Genomic DNA, 20,060 nt, shown 5'->3' with positions numbered 1-20,060 from the left:
AAAAGGGGGGCAGAGGTGATTTTGGAGAGGCGGGGGCTAGGGAATGGAACCTCCTGGGTCCGTACTTGATGGTGCTTATGCAATGATGTATTTTCCCAAACCTATGAAACTGGATAGCAAAAGAGTAGATTTTATTGTGTATTAAGATAAAAAAATAAAAAAGTAATAAATGAAAACAGAACCTTACTTCCTGGTTGAAGCAATCAGATTTCCAGGCAGTTTGAAAGAAGTGGGAATGCCTACTTCAGAAAGCAATACATTCCAGAGCAAGCTGGCCTAGAACTCAGAGATCTGCCTGCTTCTGCCTCCTGAGTGCTGGGATTAAAGGTGCGAGCCACCATGCCCTGCTTAAATCATGATTCCTAATGCTTTTCAATATACTGTTAATTAAAGTAAGAAGAATAAACTATAAAACATGAAAGTAATGGGCTACAGAGATGGCTTAGTGATTAGAGCACATACATAATGCTCTTGCAGAGGACCCATGTTTAGTTCCCAGCAGTTGCTTCTGACACCCCTTTCTGGTCTCTCTGAGCACTTACGCTCACACGTGTACAAAACTACATAAAAGCTCACATATGCACACATGATTAAAAATATACCATAAAACATACGTGTGTGTGTAGATAAGAATGCAGTTATTTATAAGCAACAATTTTGATTTTGTTTAATATATGTACATACAGCTAAAATAATAGTCTGAGCAAGAGTACACAGAGACAGCTCCCAGCAAGCCCAAACATGTTTCCCTTTACACTGCGGCATTGCTGAGAAAGCCCTTGGCTCTGCAGAACACAGCTTGCAAATGCTTTGCTCTAGAACAATACACACAGGAGATGTTACAGTGACCTTGTGTGATACAGTGGGTCAGTGATGAGGCTCGGGAAGCCCCTTCCTCATCCTTCCTTTTATGGACAAGGTGCTCAGAAACTGATGCCCGCCCACCCCCACACTTGCAGTATTTTGCCGTCTCCTACAGCGCTATCATGGAGGAAGGATAATGTGTTATGATTTATCTCACATTCCCAGGACACTTACTTACTCTCCTGACCAGTGAAAACATGTTTCTTACAGATTTTTCTCCCTCTCTGACTCTCCTTTCTATAGCCTTCCAGTACCCACAGCTCAACTTATCTCAGTTACTGAAGTCCTCTTGGGTCAGAACAGGTATGTTCAACTTACGTAACACTTGAAGAGCTAGACAACATGAAGTCCAGGAGGGCATATGGGGGTTGACATGCCCCTTCTCTTTCCCAAATCAGGACAAGATGTACTTTAAATTCTTGGCAGAGAATGAACGAGAAATGGGATTCGATTTGGGCCATAGGAGTGTGTCCTGCTGGGTTATGGCACAGAAAGAGCTTCTTTTAAAATTCATACATCAACTCCTGGGTAGAGTCTACCCGAGCCCGCAGTCACCTGACCTGAGACAGGGTGGTGCTCAAAGGCAAGGGTATTTTTCTTCTGAAAGTGCTGTCTAGATGGATAAAGTAGTTTGGGGATTCGGCTTAATTATTTAGACAGACTTGGGCACATTCAAGTTGATACGGCCATAGATAGACTGAGGTCGTAACATTTCAGTGCAAGGCTCTCTGTCTGGTCCTGGAACTCTAAGAGACAGTGACGCAGTCCCAAGTCTCAATGTGCAAACAGCCAGTGACCAGTCATAAGGAAAGAGTGGGTTTAAGTAGAGCTAGACACCATTCGTGGGGCTCAACGCTTGTCAATTGCGCTGGGCTCTAAAGCCTTGTGTGGGGTCAGCTCTTTGCCCATTGCATAGTGTTCATTTTCCAGACCTCAGAGTGTTGAACTGACTTACCCAGAGTTGACCTCAGAGAGAACTGAAGCCAGTTTGGCTGGAAGTGCTGATATCCCCATCAACCAAAGGATAAGCTGACTTATCTGTTCAGATACTTTTGTCTGATAAGGATAGCAAGAAGAAAGCAGATCGCCTCTGTACGAGGGAGATTGTAAGTCCCGGTCCAAAGACAAGATAAGAACTCAAAGTATCCCAGACTGACAAGATACTTGTCTGATCTTAGGTAGATGCTCTGTATTCAGAGCTCCTACAGCGCTGAGTTCCTGAGCCTGCTCGTCTTCAGTTTGCCATGGACTAGGGCCATTTTGGGGACCTTTACCTGTCTAGGGGTTTGTGATCCTCTTGTACTGATCTTTGCACGTTCACACATCCTGTGGCCGTCCCTGTCTGTGCTAACTTATTCTGAGTGCTTTGTGCTTCTCGCTGAACACAGTCCTCCTGGGTGTAGTGGAGAAGCAGCTCCACAATGAAGTGTTTCCAGCCGAGATGGAGCGGAAACTGGCCCAGCTGCTCAGTGAGGTGCCCACCAGAAGACGCATGTGGCGGAGGGCCACCGTAGCTGCTGGGAACAGCGTGGTACAGGTACTCACTGAAGGAGGGTTGGGAGCAGAGGAGAAGCCCACTGGCTTTTTTTTTTTTCATGCAAGTGGGGAAATCCTGATATAAAATGACAGTGCTACTGAGTGTGGCAGCCTCGCAAGACAACTGAAGAGTCCAGACAGAGACCTTGGCGATTGGTTGGCTTAGTCCTGGACTGCAAGGAGTGTAGTAGGAGACTTACCACTGGGGTTCCTGTACTATCATAAGGCTTTGGTTTTTGAAGAGCAAAATTTTAACTCACCAACAGCTGATCTTGTTGTATGGCACCGGTGAAATCTTAGAAAGGAGTCACTGACTGGGGACAGTCGTCAGCAGACAGAAAGGGGCATTTTCTGTACTTGAGGACAGTCCTCAGAAGGCAGAGAGAGGGGCGTTTTCTTCCCTTTGTTCAGGCATCTCACCCTCCCCACCTCCTGCCAGCCTGGTTGTCTTTTGTTACCCCTAAATTGTCTTCACTCTGGGGACTGGGCAGACAGGCCACAGAAGCAGATTTGTTTGAATTGGAAAATGACCTATTTTAAAAAGCACATAACTCACAGAACATTGGAGGCGGGGCTGTTATTTAATCCTGACTCTGTGTGAATGGTGTGAATTTCTTTCTTTACCACTTACAGACTTGGAAGATCACAGGAAAACGGGGCTCATAGAACATTTTAGAAACACAAAACTGGGGTGAAACTCAGCAGTGAAGGGTGACTGGTGGGCAGGGGAGGGGGTGTCGGTGTTGAGAACAAGATATGGAAGTGACATGGGCGGGCCAAGATGCAGGTATTGCCTAGAAATAGCATCCATGTCTCCCCCACCCTCACCATGCACCCCTCTCAGACTTGTTTGCTGTTCCTTATCCAGAAACATGGTCTCTTAGGTTCCCCAAATAGTTCCTTTGCCAGATACACTTATACTAGGGAAGTTTACAAGGCAGTAAGATTTTAAATATTTATTTATAATTATGTATATGTGTGTTCACATCAATGAAGGTGCCTGTTGGATGCCTCTGAAGCCAGAGTTAGGGTTGACTGTGAGCCACCCAACATGGGTTCTAAAAATTGAACTTGGGTCTTTGAGAGCAATACATGCTCTTAACCACTGAGCCGTATTTCTAGGCCAAATTATTAAGAAAAAAATAAAAAACCTGATAAATAGAAAAAGAAAGGAGGAAGCACTAATAAATGCAATCATTAAATAAACATACAGCAAATAGAGATTAAAATAAATTGTGAAGGTCTTGCCTTATTGAGTAGCTCATAGCCTCATACAGGTCAAGGGCTGAGTTTGCGGATAAAGCAGCTGCAGAGAAGAAACCTGAGTGATTAGGTATTAAACTGGATACACACATCTGGATACACAGGTAAAAATATCACATCTGTGGGGGTCAACTGAGCCTTCTCAGACCAGTGCCACCTAACACATTGCCCAGAGGCCACTCTCGTTTCTGGTGTCCTTTAGCATGACCAAACATGTGTAATAATACCAAAGGCGTTGTGTACAAAAGTACCTGAACCTTATTTGTGACCATGAACACTGAACAAGGGCTTGTGAGATGGCACTTGTCACCAAGTCTGATGACCTGATTTCAGTTCTCAGGTATCTCATGGTAGAAGGAGAGAAACAACCAATTCTGCAAGTCATTCTCCTACTTCCACCTGCCCAAGGAGGGCCAAGCCTGGGCTACACAGACAGTGCCAGGCCTACCTAGGTTACAGAGGGAGACCTTGTTTTCTCTCTACTACAAGAATTAATAAAAGAGATAAGAAATATTGAGCTAACATAGCTGTCTAGGAATTAGGAAATGGGTAAAGAACAAATCTTTATGTATTAGAGTATTTTCTAGCCATTAAAAAAATTAGTCCTATAGAAATGTGCTCTGGGGGCTAGAGAGATGGCTCAGTGGTTAAGAGCACTGGCTGCTCTTCCTGAGGTCCTGAGTTCAATTCGCAGCAACCACATGGTGGCTCACAACTATTGGTAATGGGATTTGATGCCCTCTTCTGTCATGCAGTAATACATAATTACTGAAAAAGAAGAAAGGAAAAGAGATGTGCTCTGGTGAAATGCACTGGAGAGAGAGACAGAGACGGGGGGTGAGGGGGGTGGGGGGGGAGAGCAAGAAGAACAATCCTCATAGTAACAGAGCATTCACAGGAAACACACTCAAATCTTTAGAGGGGTTTTATTTGATTGAATTTCAAGAGGTTTTCATTTTATCCTTTATAGTCTGTTACGAATGCTTTTCAAAGTCTCTTCATTGGGTCATATCATTTGTATAAGGTGCACACACTTGTTGTCACCCCCATGGTTGACTGGGAGATACCTTATATATTGTGGTTCCTGATATAAATCCGATTAGTCACCATCCAGAAAGAATGCTGGAGTTAGACTTTCTGATGGCTCCTTCCAGACTGGACAGCTCGCAGAGTCTTTTAATCAAAGTAGCCACCACTGAGAATGAGATTTCTATAAGAAGAAACTGTAGCTTCTACATTCCCTGGACTTTTTAGTATAAAAGTTGTAAGTGGAGACAGCTGTGATCTACTTAAGTTTTCGATGGTCCTTGCATACCATCTCATTCTCCAGCTAATACAAGGTGACCAGGGTGGTGCAGTGACGCCTGGAGCCTAGTAGTGGGCGTGGTTAGGAAACTGGACCTCAAAAGAGCAAGCAGAGGCCAACAAGTAAGCCCTCCCAGGACTAAGTGTTCTTAAAGCTTCAGAGGTTGGCCCCTCCAAGTGAAATGCTTTGCTAATGTGATGCTCTTTTGTATCAGATGTACAGGATTCTGGTTAAAGGTAGGCTAGCTCTGGCTGACTTGTAGGATCATACATTCACAAGGCACTTGGCATGCCCAGAGATGCTTTCAGCTAGCACTTTGGATGGCAAGGGGAGGGGGGCAGTGGTTTCTGGTATGTAGTAGACAGAGCCTGGGGATGAGGCTAACCATGCTGCAGTGATACCCACGTCAAAGAGTGAAGAACTCACTAGCTATACACAACAGTGGAGCCAAGCAGGACATTTGAGTAGACTCTGAAAGAGATCAGGTAGAACCACTCCCACCTAGGGGAGAGCAGTACACTCATGACGTGGCGGGTTTGTCGCTTACAATTTCAGGCAGCCTGGTGCTGTTCTGTGCATGTTTTTGGCTCCTTTGTCTCCAAGAAAACATTAAATCAAAGTACAGTTGCCATTGTACACAGAGAAGCTTTCATTTTAACATTCTCCACCCGCAGAGGACAGTGGGGATCCTCAAAATCCAGATGTGGTAGTGAGCTTTTTAAGAGAGCCGGGACACATCCCAAGTCACACACTAGGGACCTCCATGTGCCCTGAGAAGGGGCATCTGGCGTTGCGAGCTTCCCCGATGCTGATGGACTCTGTGCTCTCGAAGGTGGTGAACGTGTCCAGGCTGGAGGGAGACGACAATCCGGTACAGCTCATCTATTTTGTGGAGAATCAAGATGGCGAGAGACTCAGTGCAGTCAGGTCTGCAGATCTGATCAACAAGGTAGACCTCCAGAGGGCAGCCATCATCCTGGGGTACCGGATTCAAGGCGCCATTGCCCAGCGTAAGTCCGAAGCCGCCTGTGTTCTAATAGTGAACTGAACTACAGCATCTGACCCGTGCTGGTTGTTGATGTCCATTTGCTGAGACTTTCTTGTGTTTTTCTTAAGTTTATTTATTATTGCTCTATGTTTTGTGTGTGCACATGTGTGTGTGTATATGTATGTGTGTGCACATGTGTGTGTATGTGTGTGTGCATGTTTGTGCATGTGTGTGTACCTATGTGTGTTTGTACATGTGTGTGTGTACTTGTAAACATGCCATGGTGCATGTGTGGAGATCAGAGGACAACTTTTGTAGAGTCAGTTTTTCCCTTCCATCTTTATGGAGTTCTGGGGTCCCAGCTCTGGGTATCAGACTTTTGTGACAAGTACTTCACTTGCTGAGACCTTCTTTATTTTTATTTCCATCTGTGTGACCGTGGTCCTGCTGTCTTTTTTCCCACCTCACACCTCATATTCATGGAGTTGCTAGTAAGTCACAGAACCTTATATCAACATGAACACCCTTTGCCCTACCCCGTACCAGTTTTCATTTAAAAATCCATTTTAGGTAAAATAATATACCTATTCTGTTTTTATTCCAAAACCTTCCATGTCCTGCCCTGCATGTTGGTAGGGACAGTGAGTCAGTCAGGAAGCTGGGAGCTGCCCTCTAGGCTGACTGGCTTCCTTGGGGTCTTGAAACACAAAGGAGTCCCTTGATTCTTACTTTCTTTTCAGTCCTGTTTCTCCATCACCTCACCTCACACCACACTACAGTTAGAAAGATGTGTTTGATATTTCTTATTATGATTGGAAGGCATTTGGACCCCTGGCAGTGACTGCTCTCAGTACCTCTTGTCCAACTCCCAGATTTTAGGTGTATATTTAAAATGAAGGAAAAAGGAGCAGCATGAAGGATCATAACTCTCTAAATAAGATTTTACAAGCTGACTGCCTCCTTAGTGTGTTTCCCCTCCATGATCCAGAGCAGTCCTTCATAGTGTATGGGAAAATCTGCTCCCCGTAGCATAGGCACAGGCGGATGCCCTGACATCAGAGAATCCTGAAGAACTTTACTGAGGACAGGGAGGAGACAATGGGAGGTTTGTTTGTTTCCTTCCTTCATCAGCATGTTTATTAAAAACATAGACTGAGGAACCTGTGCTTAAGTGCCAGTGTGGGTGCATACTAACGTCCATAAAATACACCCCACATAGGTGCAAAGGTGCAATCAGAAATGCCCACTGAGACAGTCTCATTCCACACATAGATCTTATAGTTAATACTCATAAGAGAGTGGAGTTGGCATGATTTACAATTCCATCAGCGCTCGTAGAGATGGGGCGTGACTGTCAGAAGGGCATGCTGTAATCACAAGACATATTTTTACGCTTCTCACGTAGCTTTGAATTTTAGTTATGAAGGTCAGTTATTACATACAGCCTAGCTCGTCTGTAACAAGTAGAGCTTTTATGTCCACTCAATCCATCATAGAATTCTGTACAAAATCATTGGCAGATGGGGGAGGAGAAACTGTGGCCAGGTTCTTCCTGTCAGGCATCTGTGAGACTCTCCATCTTCATATACCATCTGGCTTCTTCCCTGTAAATGGAGTGATGGGGCTGGAGAGGCGGCTTGGTGCCTTGAGCACTGGTTGCTTGTGCAGAGGACCTGGGTTTAGTTCACAGCATCCACATGGCAGCTCGTGACCACCTTAATTCTAGTTGCAGGGGATCTGACGCCCCCTTCTGCCTTCTGCAGGTACCAGACACACACAGTTCACATTTGTACATCTAGGCAACAATCATACATAAAATAAGGTTAAGTATATCTTTAAGATGAACCGAGTGACTCTAGCAGAGCCATGGACATGAGGAAGTTCTTATAGAGGTGATTCCACCCCCAGGTATCTTCTGCTTGTGTCCTTCAGGTCCCGCTTCTGGAACACTTGTTATGCCAGCTTTCGGCTGTCGTGCCCTGATCTCCACACTAGGATCAACAACGCAGCTCTAAACTCTTTTCTGATTTTAATTTTATTTTTTAGTTTATATGTACTGGTATTTTACCTATACAGATATCTGTGTTCCACCTATGTGTAGTCCCCAGAGGTCAGAAGAGGACATTAGGTCCACTGAAACTGGAGTTATAGAGGGTTGTGAGCCACCATGTGGGTGCTGGGAATAGAACCCAAGTCCTCTGGAAGAGCAGTTCTTAAATAAATGATACCTTTGAAATTGCCCTTTAGGTTTTTGAGACAGGGTTTCTCTGTATAGCCCTGGCTGTCCTGGAACTCACTCTGAAGACCAGGCTGACCTCGAACTCAGAAATCCACCTGCCTCTGCCTTCCAAGTGCTGGGATTAAAGGTGTGTGCCACCACTGCCCAGTAAAATGGCCCTTTAGGGGAAAAAGCTTTTGGCTAAGTCGGTGCTTGTCCATGGGGCTAACCTGTGTGAGAGCTGTGGTGTGCACTGTTTTCATCTGACAGACAGCGAAGGAAGTGATAGCCATCAGCAGGCTCCCTGGTGTGCTTGAGGGATCCCTGTAGAGTGGGCTGTGTTTCAGGTCAATGAGTTGGTAATATGAAGAGCACTTCCTAACGCTGCGTGCAGAGCCTGAGGCGGATGGAAGAGCTGGTTCCCTCCGTGCTGTGTCCAAAGGCTGATTTGAAGAGGGTATAAGCACCATTTTGTTGGTGCAGGCAGAGAGTTAGGTGCAGATTCTCATATACTGGCCTATGATCTAGCAAGTCAGCAGTTTCCCAGCTGCTTGTCACAGCCTACAAAGTTACATGACCAACCAGTTACACGGTCAACCAGTGCTGGCTCTTCATTAGATAACAGGAAACCCACAAGCAGCTTGTAACTGGCCCTAGAGATCATACCTAAGACAGTTTTTACAGCCAGTATCCTTACCTGGTGAGCCACCTCCACAGTACCCTACTTCCTATTTAAAAGCGGACGGAATAGTACTCTACTGTGTGGATATACCACATTCTGTTTGTCCATTTACCTGTTGACGGGTTGGGCTTTTCCACCGTGGCTATTGTGATCCATGCAACTACACAGGGAGCTACCATCTCTCTCACGATTTCAAATGCTGAGGTGGACGTGATCAGTTGCTTTTGTTCTGGTGCTGTAGCTCATTGGCTGTTTCCTCTGGTATAGAGTTCGAACAGCAGATGCCATTATTTGGGGGTTTATTTCTTGGTAGTTTTCCCTCCCACCACTAGAACCAGTGCACCTTGAGGGGTTTTGTCTGCTTGCTCGTCAGCACACCTTTCCCTTAGAATGGTGTCTGGCACCGGCAATAAACATTTGTAAGTGTGTAGAGAGAAGGAACAGGGAGTTGATAAGGGTAGGAATGGCTTCTTTCCCAGACCTCCCAAGTTCTAGCTCATGTTCCTTCCAGAAACCAGGGAGGTGATTCCTACCCCTTTGAGTGTGGTGTTCACAGCTGAGTCTTGAACACATAGCTTTTCTTCTCACATTTGAAGAGAACTATTTTGAGTGAGGTCATACAGACTATTTTATGAGATGCTATGGAGTGGGAATTCTAAACCAGGAGACTGGAATCAGCCAAGCTTTTGCCCTCAGACACATGTGTGATTCCTGGTATGTTCCCTGTATGACATTCAAATGTGCCCGGTTGCTTTCCTGTCTTGAGCTGTATGGCGAGCTCCTGAGTCTCTGGAAGAAGTTACATTCTGGCCTGTACATGAGGGAGGAGCATGTTGCTGAGAGACTTTCTCTTCCGTCTGCTCTTCTGCAGCCGTGGACAGGGTGAAGAGGCCATCCCCGGAGTCACAGAGCAGCAACCTATGGGTCGTAGTTGGCGTGGTCATTCCCGTGTTGGTGGTCACTGTAATTGTTGTCATCCTCTACTGGAAGCTGTGCCGCACGGACAAGCTAGACTTCCAGCCTGACACGGTGGCCAACATACAGCAGCGGCAGAAGGTAAGCTTTCACCCCTGTGTCTGCATGAGCATTCTTACGGGCAGAAGCAAGGCCAGGCTCGGATGCTGAAAGACAGGGGAGGACCACTGAAAGAACTCTCAGGTCTACCAGCAGCGTCGTCTGTCCTCACGTGTGTTTAGTGTAGCCCCAACTCTCTGAATTAGTAAAACATTCCAGGAGCAAGACCTGTGTAAACACTTTATGAAGTGAGCCTGGGGACTAGTCATTTTATTGTTGAGAGCTCAGTGGAAGGCCAGTTCATTCTGTGGATGAGTTGTGATCTGTTCACTCTGGCTATTTTCAGAGAACAGTGGTTATGCAGGTTCTCTCAGATCCTCTCCTCATGCACAGAGGTAGGTGTGTGTGTGTATACACATGTATGCACACATGCCTGAGGAAGTTAATCCTAGAATGTTAGCCCCTCTGGACCCAGAGTTAGATGTGATGGTGAGCCACCCAGTATGAGTACTGGGAACCAAACTCTGATCCTCTGAAAGATCAGAAGGTAGCCATGGAGCCAGCTCTCTCTCTGTTATGTCTCTCTATGTCCCCATTTAATTATTAAAGCTTGGTCACTCATGTTTTAAACATTTAAGCATCAGTATTATGAGTGGACTCTGATCTTCCAGCATACCCCAGCTCTTCACTGTTGTACGGAGCAGTTGTCTCCTGAGGCTCTCTGAGTGCTTTTCTAAAGCAGACAGCATCCGTTGTGCGTCGCCTGTGCTCCTGATTTGGTTTTCTTTAGATAAGATGGAAGAAATCTCAGTCCCCAATTCTCCAGATTTCTTTTTCAGTGTCTCTTTCCGTGTTTCCCGTGCCCCTGCTGGACTTCCTATTTGCTTTTTTGTTTGTTTGCTTTGTTTTTAGCTCCCCATGTTTCCTCTGTCTTTCCAAAGCATCAAGTTTTGTAGAAATAGTGATTCTTTTTTACTTATGAGTGTTTTGGGAGTTTCTATGACATTGTCATGTGAGGTTCCACAGTGAAGAAATTGACTTGAGGTCAGCATTGAAGCTCACCTGGTGTGAACAAAAACCTTGCCTGCATTCCAGAGAAAGTCTAGCTGTAGGTGCTGACCAGCATGCATTTCAGCCAGCCTGTGTAGTACGACTGCTGTATTTATTACGTGTGCTTACTATGCAAATCTTTCCTACTTGGAAGGCTTGCTCTAGTCTGAAGGTGATAAGATCAAGCAAATGATAAAAGAGCAAGAAATAAAAGATTACCATAGCAACCTTCTCATTTTATTCAGATGGTCTTAAAAAAAAGTCTTTCTTAGCTAGGCATAGGGGTGCATGCTTGTAATCCTAGCACTTGGGAGGTAAAGGCAGGAAGATCAGGTTCAAAGCCAGCTGGGACCATATAATGAGATGGTGTTTCCAAAAACAAAACAAACCAAACCAAACCAAACCAAACCAAACCAAACCAAACCAAAACGGGCTGTGGAGATCACTCAGTGACTAAGACCCTGTCATGCAAGTGCAAGGACCAGAGTTCATGTCCCCCGTGCCTACATAAGATCTGGGGTATGATCCCAGAGCACCTGAGGACCAAACGGGATCTCTGGGACAAGGTGGCCAGTTAGACTAGAGATCTGCAAGCTCTGGGCTCTGAGAGAAACAGCCCACATCAGCTCACACTCATGTGAGCACACATCCACCACACACCACACACATAACCCACCAAAATGGAAAAACAAAACAAATACCATAAATAGTTCAAACCACAGCCTACTAAGTGAAAAAGTAAGCTTAGTTTTTAAACTTGCTAAATACCTATAATAGTAAATAATAAAGAGTATTTTGTTTTCTTATGAATTAATCCTATGCAAAATCTTAATTATACTGCAAGTTTGCGGCTCTCAAATACATTGACAGTATTTTATACACACATATTCTCTTTCCCATTCATCCTCACTTCTTATTTCCATAGTCTCTAACATCTATAGTTGGCATTGTTACAGTAACAGTGGATGTGGAGAAGGAGCTGTCTGTCTTGGTGCTCAGTGATTCACAGCATAAAATTGGGTCAACAATAGGGAGGGAAATGTTTTGTTCTAAGGAAAAGTGTTGTCACAGGGGACTAAACCCGTGGAGATGGCTGTTTGCTTAGGCCTCTTCTGTTCTCTGTTTCTACAATACATACGCCCGTGGCAACCTTGCTCATCATGAACTATCAGAGGTCAGCATCTCCTGAAGTGAAGACAGGCTATCCCCAAGCTCTCTCCTCTTACTTCTGGAATAGTTCCATGGGGCAGATGTTGCTATAAATCAAATGGATGGTTTCAAGTAAAGCTTGCAGCCTGTGGAGCTGCTCTTCTTCAGGGGCTGCAAGGGTCTCTGTGTACACACAGCCGTATTGCAGCAAAGATCGGCATGGCAGAATCCCCAAGGAGATGGCTGCCTGCTCACACCATCAGGAGGCAAGACCGTGCCTTATTTGCCGGCATTGCAGCTCTCTGTACACACTCTCTATACATGGGTCTGCAGTAGGAAGAGGGGGACCTTCCCTTAGTTTACAACACACCTCTTCACTCTCTTCTGAGGCTACACAGCTATGGTGACGGGTCTGTCGCTGTCCTGAGGTGATCAGCGGGGTGCTGTCTTCCTGTGGCTGTAAGGTTCACCTCCCTGCTTCTGTGGCTTTCTCTCCCCATCCTGCTCAGCCCACCCCTGATGCTGCCCTGTGTTACTCTGTGAAATCCTCCAGTAAATCTCAGAGTTATAAACATCTGGAAACAATAAATCTACTGACCTGCACTCCCCACTCCTTCCCCTTGTAACGAAGAGACTGCTTCAGATTGTCTGGGGGTCCATGATTTTTTTGAAATACGATAAGAGGGAGAGGCCAGTGTGTTTTACGTTTCTAGGCAGGGCCTTTTCTTAGTTCCAGTAATAAAGGGGGAAACTCCAAGTATCTCTCCTTTATTTGTATTTGCTTTAACCTCTATCCAAAGCCATCATTTGGTAACATCACCTACAAGACTACGGTGTGGATCCTTCTCACCATAAATGGCTAGATGCCGCAGCCCCCATGGGAATGTGTTTCTCTGATGGGAATGGCCTATACCAGTTATTAGTGTGGAATTGTAGCCCTGGGTGGTTCACACCCTCAGTTGCTACTAAGGTTGGCACTGTGTGCAGGCAGAAGGAGCTGCCCATGTCGTGTACATCCATTGTCCAGACTCCTAAATGTTCAGGCCAGACTAAATTACAAACACAGACGGCATGCATTCTCTCTGTCTTGTTGGGTGATAGTTTTGGAGAAGAAACAATCTCTTCCACATTGACCTGGAGTCGTACAAGCATAGTGTATGTGGACTGTGGCAGCTGTGGGGAGTGTGTGTGTGTGTGTGTGTGTGTGTGTGTGTGTGTATGTGACTGCTACCTTCTGAGAGGTGGTGATGCTGGGCTGGAACTGAGGTGGAAGAGACAGTGTGTTCCTCTGTCTTAGTCATTGGTTCTCTTGCTGAGAAGCAACACCATGACCAAGACAGCTGTTACAAAAGAAAACGTTTAACCGGGGCCAGACTTACAGCTTCAGAGGTTAGTCCCTTATCTTCATGGTGAGGAGAGTGGTAACAGACAGGCAGGCATGGTGCTGGAGAAGTAGCTGAGAGTTCTACACCTGGATCCACAGGTAGCAGAGAGAGACTGATTGGGCCTGGCTTAGGCTTTTGAAACCTCAAAGCCTCCTCTACCCTGCCCTCTGGGTGACACACTCTTCCAATAAGGCCACACCTCCCAATCCTTTTAATCCTTTCTTTTTTTAAAAAAAAAATTTTTATTTACTTATTATATGTAAGTACACTGTAGCTGTCTTCAGACACCCCACAAGAGGGCATCAGATATCATTACAGATGGTTGTTAGCCACCATGTGGTTGCTGGGATTTGAACTCATGACCTCTAGAAGAGCAGTCAGTGCTCTTAACCACTGAGCCATCTTACCAGCCCCCCTTTTAATCCTTTCAAAGAGTCCCACTCCCTGGCGACTGAGCGTTCACAGACATGAACTGATGGGGCCATTCTCACTTAAATCACCACCATCTTGGATGAGATGTAAGGGACTAAGTGGAACTGGAGCAAGCTTGTAAGGAAGAGCACAGCCTAAACCATGGAGCAGAGGATTCTCTCAAGAGGCTTGTAGATGCATATGGGGTCAGAAGCTGGTAAACAGGCAGCCATTACCGGGTGTCTGACGAGGGGAGCAGGCTGGACAGCTATCCTTGCAGCGGTCACTTGGGGAGGCAGCGTGGATAGTGGCTTGAGGAGAAATGCAGTGTGTGCTCCTCTTAGCGCCAGACTCAGAGTCTGCCAGAATCTTCTGCATCCTTAGCACTCTCTGTCACTCTGGCTGCTACCCATGATTCATTGTGGCCGGTGGGTGCCAGAACCTTGGAGTGTTCTCCTCCTCCCATTTCAGGGACCACAGGGCTCCGGGTGGCCACATTGAGGACAAACAGATGGCTGTAACTCCGCCTTGTCTTCACTTTTTTAAAATGGAAACAACCTGATGGCTGTGGAGATTTTTCAGCAATTGTCATCAGTCAAGTGATAAATTCACACAATGACACGCTCCACACCAGGGCAGGTTCTTCAGTTCGGACTCTTGGATTTGCTGTGTGGTTTCTATGGTCATCTTATTGCCCCTTCCCTGGGGATCAGACAGAGCCAGGCACTGGGGGCTTCGCTGTGCCTTGTTCCATCTGGGTCTTGTCATATTTATGGCTCACATGTTTTAAGATTCATCACGTGTCTCTCTTGTTGCTTGGCTGACCTGCTCGCCCAGACCTCCCTGACTTGTCGGCAGTGCGTTCTCGTGGGGCCCAGACAGCGCATTTGTCCCTGAATGATAGGCTGAGAAAAAGAACAAAAGGACCATCTCTCTTCAGAAATAACTCGCTGTAATTTGAATATTGAAGACTCAAATTCATCATGATTTCTCTCCTATGAAAAGCTGAATAAAGCCCATTTGCACACGGAGGGTGAGAGTATAGTGCCAGCCTGGCTTTAGTCTAGATTTTAAGGAACGGAAAAACGAATTCCTAGTGGTTCAGAAAGCAATGGTGGGGGGCGGGGAGTGTTCTAAAAGCCAGGAATCCCCGGTGGGGGAGGAGTGCTGCTTTATGTAGTTTTTTACTTCTCTGTGTAGATGGCTTTTGTGTTGTGTTTAAGGATGGATGAGTTGCCCTGTTTTTGTGGTGGTTGAAGGTGGGACTTCCCCAGCCTGTGAGGTGGGGTCTTGTGAGGATGTTTAAGGGTGTGAGCTAGGGTCGGTAGTAGGCCACGGGACTTGTGTCTTGTGGTGACACTTGGTTCATCACCCTGATAAGCTTGGTGTGTCACTTGACTTTCCTGTATCTCATTCAGGCTTTAGCTGTTTATGGAGGGTCTACTGCGTGTCCATTGCTTCTCACAAAGTACTGTGTTTAAACTTCTGTACATAGCTGTCGCTGCTGTCCCGAAGGCTCCACTATGTATATCCACTGCTTGGGATTTCATCAACCAGTAGCAGTGAGAGAGCCACCCATCTCCTTTGCATAGCCTTGGCACTAGTAAAGCATTTTTACATGTTGTCATGTTTGTGTCTGACCCGAGCCCTGCCATACTCTACGGGGAGGCGGTCACTGCTTGGCTGTGGCCAATGTGGATGGTCCTGCAGAGGCCAGAGCTGTGTGTCTGTTTTGACATCATTCTTTCAGAAGCCTTTGCTTAGAGGGACAGTCTGTCGCTCCTGCAATTTGACTAAAGCAAACCCTGTAATGGGTAACTGTGCTGTACCCTGTTCTTTGAGGCCTGTGCTTTCCTATGGGGCTATGTAAACAAGCTTCCCCACGGTTTCTTAGCCAAAGGCCAAGCTGCTCAGATGGCCACTGTTGTCTGCCACTTCTTCAGTTGGCGGCACTTCGTTTATGAAGCTGCTAAGAGACTACGTAGCTTGGAGAGAAACATATGAATAAAATTGGAGATTGCTCTTTTGGGGATTTTTCCTCATTAGCTGGGACTAATTGGTGTCAAATTGTCAATTTTCTAGCCATCTTAAAAAGGCTTGACAAACACTTGAGAATTACATGGATGGGTAGATTTGTAATTTCAAGATGAAAATAATATTTATAATTACATATTTCCTAAGTTAGGCCATATATCTAAGTCTGATAGACAGGAACCCATCCTAATAATTAAAGTAGTTTTTTGTTTGTTTGTTTTGTTTTTTGGTCCAGGAGTTACCTAATTTTTCTTCTATATACATGCGTACGTACATACATACATACATACATACACACACACATACATACATACATACATACATACATAGATGCTTTGCATTTAAAAGCTCAGCTGAATCATTATGGTAACTTAAAACAAACATGGGAAATATATTGGGCTAGCAAGTGTGGACTTACGAAGGACATAGTACTGACTGCTGTTAAGTATGTTGTTTTAAGAATGTATTTATTTATTTTATGTATATATATGTGTGTGTATGTGTACCACATGCATGGAGGATACCGTGGAGCCCAGAAGTGGGGTCTAGATCCCCTGGAATCAGTGGTACAGATGGTTGTAAGCCACCATGTAGGTGCTGGGAATTGAACCCAGGTCTTCTGCAATAGCAACCAATGATCTTGACTTCTGAGCCATCTTTCCAGCCCCTCAAGTACATTATTTGTGCTTAAGTCCAAATGTGTTACTCTAGAGCTAATCTAATGTGTACAGAGGGACAGCACATCAGTGAGCAGAGACCGATCCTGGAGATACTCACTGAGGAAGGGGTCAGGTGACTGGAACAACCTGAGTGTCCAGTAGCTGAAGGAAGCTAATGAAAGTTTCCTGCAGGAATGAGTACAAGTTCAAGAAGACAAAGATGCTGTCTTGGCTCTGTTATTTCCTTTTTAATTTGAAGTTACAACTTTGACTTCTTTTTTTAGAAGTAAATATGAAAATTTTTACTTCTTTGCTGTTTGATGCAAACTAAAGCCCCAGGCTCTAGGCTTTAGATGGCTCAGTGGTTAAGAGCACTGTCTGCTCTTATAGAGGACCCAGGTTTGGTTCCTAGCACCCACTCTGTGATTCCTGGCCACCTGTAACTAGTTCCAGGGGAATCCAATACCCTCTTCTGGAGTCACAGACACCAAGGACGTACATGGCACACACATGTAGATGGAGGCAAACATTCATACACATAAATAAAAAAAAATCAAATCAGAAAAAAAAAGACTCAGGCTCTGTCCAGTGTAGTGATGGTGAGCATCTTTAAGCTTAGCATGTAGAGGGTGAGGCAAGAAAATAGACGTTCAGGGCCAACCTGGGCTATACAAAACAAACAAACAAAACAATAAAAAACCCAACAACAACAAAAGAGCATGCTGAGACCTTGTGAACTTGGTACTTTGGATCATGGAGGACAGTGATCTTGCAGGCTGGGTGCACTTTAGAGCATTCTCGTGTTTCCAGGGATACCGTGCTTATCGTGAACGTGTTGCTTCTTAAGCTAGACAGAAAAAGCACAGAGCCCTCGACCCCAGGATGTCCCACTGGCACCCTCTTGCATTGTTCTCTCTGATGGGCATTTGGAGGAGGTAGAGATGTTGTTAAATAGAAACAACCCTGCTCCTGATGTTTTCCTCTGCAAAATACGAGTTCACGCCATCCCAACGGGAAATTCTCCATTAAAGAAATGCCTGTGATGGGCTCTGCTGTCTGCTCCTGCAGAGGACTAGGGTTTGACACCCCTGGCTGGCTGGCTGGCTTACAGCGTTTCTAACTTCAGCAACAGGGACTCTAGCGCCCTCTTTTGGCTTCTGTGGGAACCTGCGCTCACATTTGAACGCAAGCACGCTTAAACGCACGTACAAACAAATGCAAACAAAAGTTAAAAGACAAAAATAAATGGGTGTAAGGACTGGGAGATGGATCAGTGCTTACATTGCCTGCTGCCCAAGCACAAGGACCTGAATTTGATCCCATGGCATTCATGTAAAACGCCTGGCCTCATAGTATGCACCTGTTATCCCAGTACCAGGGAAAGGGATGTCGAGGAATCTCTACGGATTGCTGGACAGCCAGCCTAGCTGAATCCGACTGAGATCCTCTGTTCCAGTCGGAGACTTAAGGAAAACAAGGTGGGCACTAAGAGAGACGGCCTAACGGTCAAGAACACATGCTGTTCTCTTACAGAGAACCCGGGTTCCGTCCCCAACAGTTACATGGTAACTCACCACAATATGTACCTCCAGTTCTAGAGGGGCTGATGTTCTCTTCTGACCTCCTTGGGTGCCATGCATGCATGCATGTGGCACATTTATGTACATGCAGTCACACATATGCACACATGATTGCTCACACACTCACATGCATGCATGCACGCACACACACAGGAAACACATTTAAGATGGGGAAGGAGGAAGCCATCTCCAGGCTTACTGCGCTTCGACGAAAGGGACCGGCTAAGCTCTTTGAGTCCTCGGTATTTGATGCTTGGAAGTTTCTATTCTCTATACAGAACACTCCACGATGGTACTGTGTTCCTAAGAGTGGGAATTCTCTTCTGTAAGGGGAAAGACTTTGAGAGGAGCGTGGGAGTGGGGAGCCTCTGCTACTAGGAAAGGTTTGTCTACCTACAAGGAGACCAAGTAGACTATTTGTGGGAAGACAGTTAATTTTGGATTTGTCATTTCCCATGAGGTGTTGCTGAGTCCAGAGACTCATGGAACAGGGGCCTGCTCTAGTAAAGGAAGCTCATTAATTAAAGAAATATGGTTGCCAGCTGGTCTGCCTTTTGTTTCCAAGCAACTCTGTCAACTACCCTTACAGTACTGTTTGCCTCCCTCTGCTGGCATAAGTCATTACTGCAGACTGCCTTTTCCCTACCCATTTGGATATTTAATATTAAGAGTATTGTCACAAAGCTAAGCCAACAGCGTCACTTTAGAGCTATAAAGTAATGCACTATGACATCACCTTTGCTCCTATGCATGGTATATTGTGTGAAAGCTTTCCTTAGGACTCTGTGATAAAGTCAAGCCACATTCCTAACCAGCAGACCCAGCTGGGCAGCTTCGTCTTTTTCTAAGTTAATTATTTTTAATTTTCACGTGCGTAAGTGCTTTGCTTGCATGTGTACCATGTGTTCCTGGTACCCACAGAAATCAGAAGAGGGTATTGACCCCTAGAACCGGAATCAACAGGCAGTTGTAAGCCATCATGTAGGTGTTGGGAAGCAAACCTGGGGTTCTCTGAAAGAGCAGCAGGTGCTCTTCACCACCAAGCCATCTCTTCAGCCCCTCAGAGCTGCTTTTTTAATGCACTTCCATTGTCTCATACCGTGCAGGCTGGATTTAAGGAAACTGTTAATTCCCACCCTTGATCCCTGTAACGTCATTAAAATGATGTCACCAGACTGGTACTGTGCATCTCAGTGCTACGCATGTCCTCCCTCATAGGTTCAGAAGCTAAAGCTAGAGGAGGTGCAGCTCCCAAGGTCTGATTCTGGGTGTGGGGTTGGGTGTCCTAGGGTCCTGGGAGAGAATGCCTGTGATTAGAGGTGAGAACAGGCTGTTTCTGAAGACGTTTGTGTTGAGGACCAGACCTTTCTAGGAATGCTTTGTTCCTTTGGTGGCAGGTACACTGAGCTTTCCGATCGGTCTCTCTCTTTGAAGTCTCCTGTTTTCTTTCATGCTTCCTTTTCGTCTCCCCAGTTCCAACCTGTTAGTCTCACAAAGACTCTCTGTTCATGCTGGTGTGTCACTGGACAGGCAGCTGCTGGCATCGCCTCTCAGACTGAACATCTAAACTATTGTCTTCTGTCTTTCAAACTAACCTTGTTGAAAGGGAAATCTGCTGTTTTATCTCTTTTCTCCTTTAAAAACTCACTCTTGATGTCACCTCCATGTTGGGGATTAGGCTTCCGGGCCATTACCTGTTCTCATTTGGTTTCTTCTGTCTGCTAGGCTTTTCTCCCTTCCACTGATTTCCAGAGCCAGCCTCTCTTCTCAGTCTCTCTCTCTCTCTCTCTCTCTCTCTCTCTCTCTCTCTCTCTCTCTCTCTCTCCCTCTTCCCCCCTTCTCTATTTCTCTGTCTTTTGAGATAGTATATTTTCTCTATCTTTTCCTTCCTTCCTTCCTTCCTTCCTTCCTTCCTTCCTTC

General features: G+C 45.6%; 1 protein-coding gene across 1 annotated transcript in view; it reads left to right on the top strand.

Annotated features, from left to right (window-relative positions):
* The window catches only part of Kiaa1549 (KIAA1549 ortholog), a 133,821-nt gene that overhangs the window by 74,593 nt on the left and 39,168 nt on the right, over positions 1–20,060 (top strand). The window contains exons 7-10 of the mRNA XM_028768439.1: positions 1,108–1,167; positions 2,253–2,401; positions 5,802–5,979; positions 9,729–9,913. Coding sequence (XP_028624272.1) covers positions 1,108–1,167; positions 2,253–2,401; positions 5,802–5,979; positions 9,729–9,913 — 572 coding nt within the window. The remainder of the gene's footprint in view (positions 1–1,107; positions 1,168–2,252; positions 2,402–5,801; positions 5,980–9,728; positions 9,914–20,060) is intronic.

The sequence above is a fragment of the Grammomys surdaster genome, unplaced genomic scaffold (genome assembly GCF_004785775.1).
Source record: "Grammomys surdaster isolate TR1022 unplaced genomic scaffold, NIH_TR_1.0 186, whole genome shotgun sequence".
NCBI lineage: Eukaryota > Metazoa > Chordata > Mammalia > Rodentia > Muridae > Grammomys > Grammomys surdaster.
The sequence above is the reverse complement of the archived record's forward strand: the minus strand, read 5'-3'. Positions and strand labels throughout refer to the sequence as shown.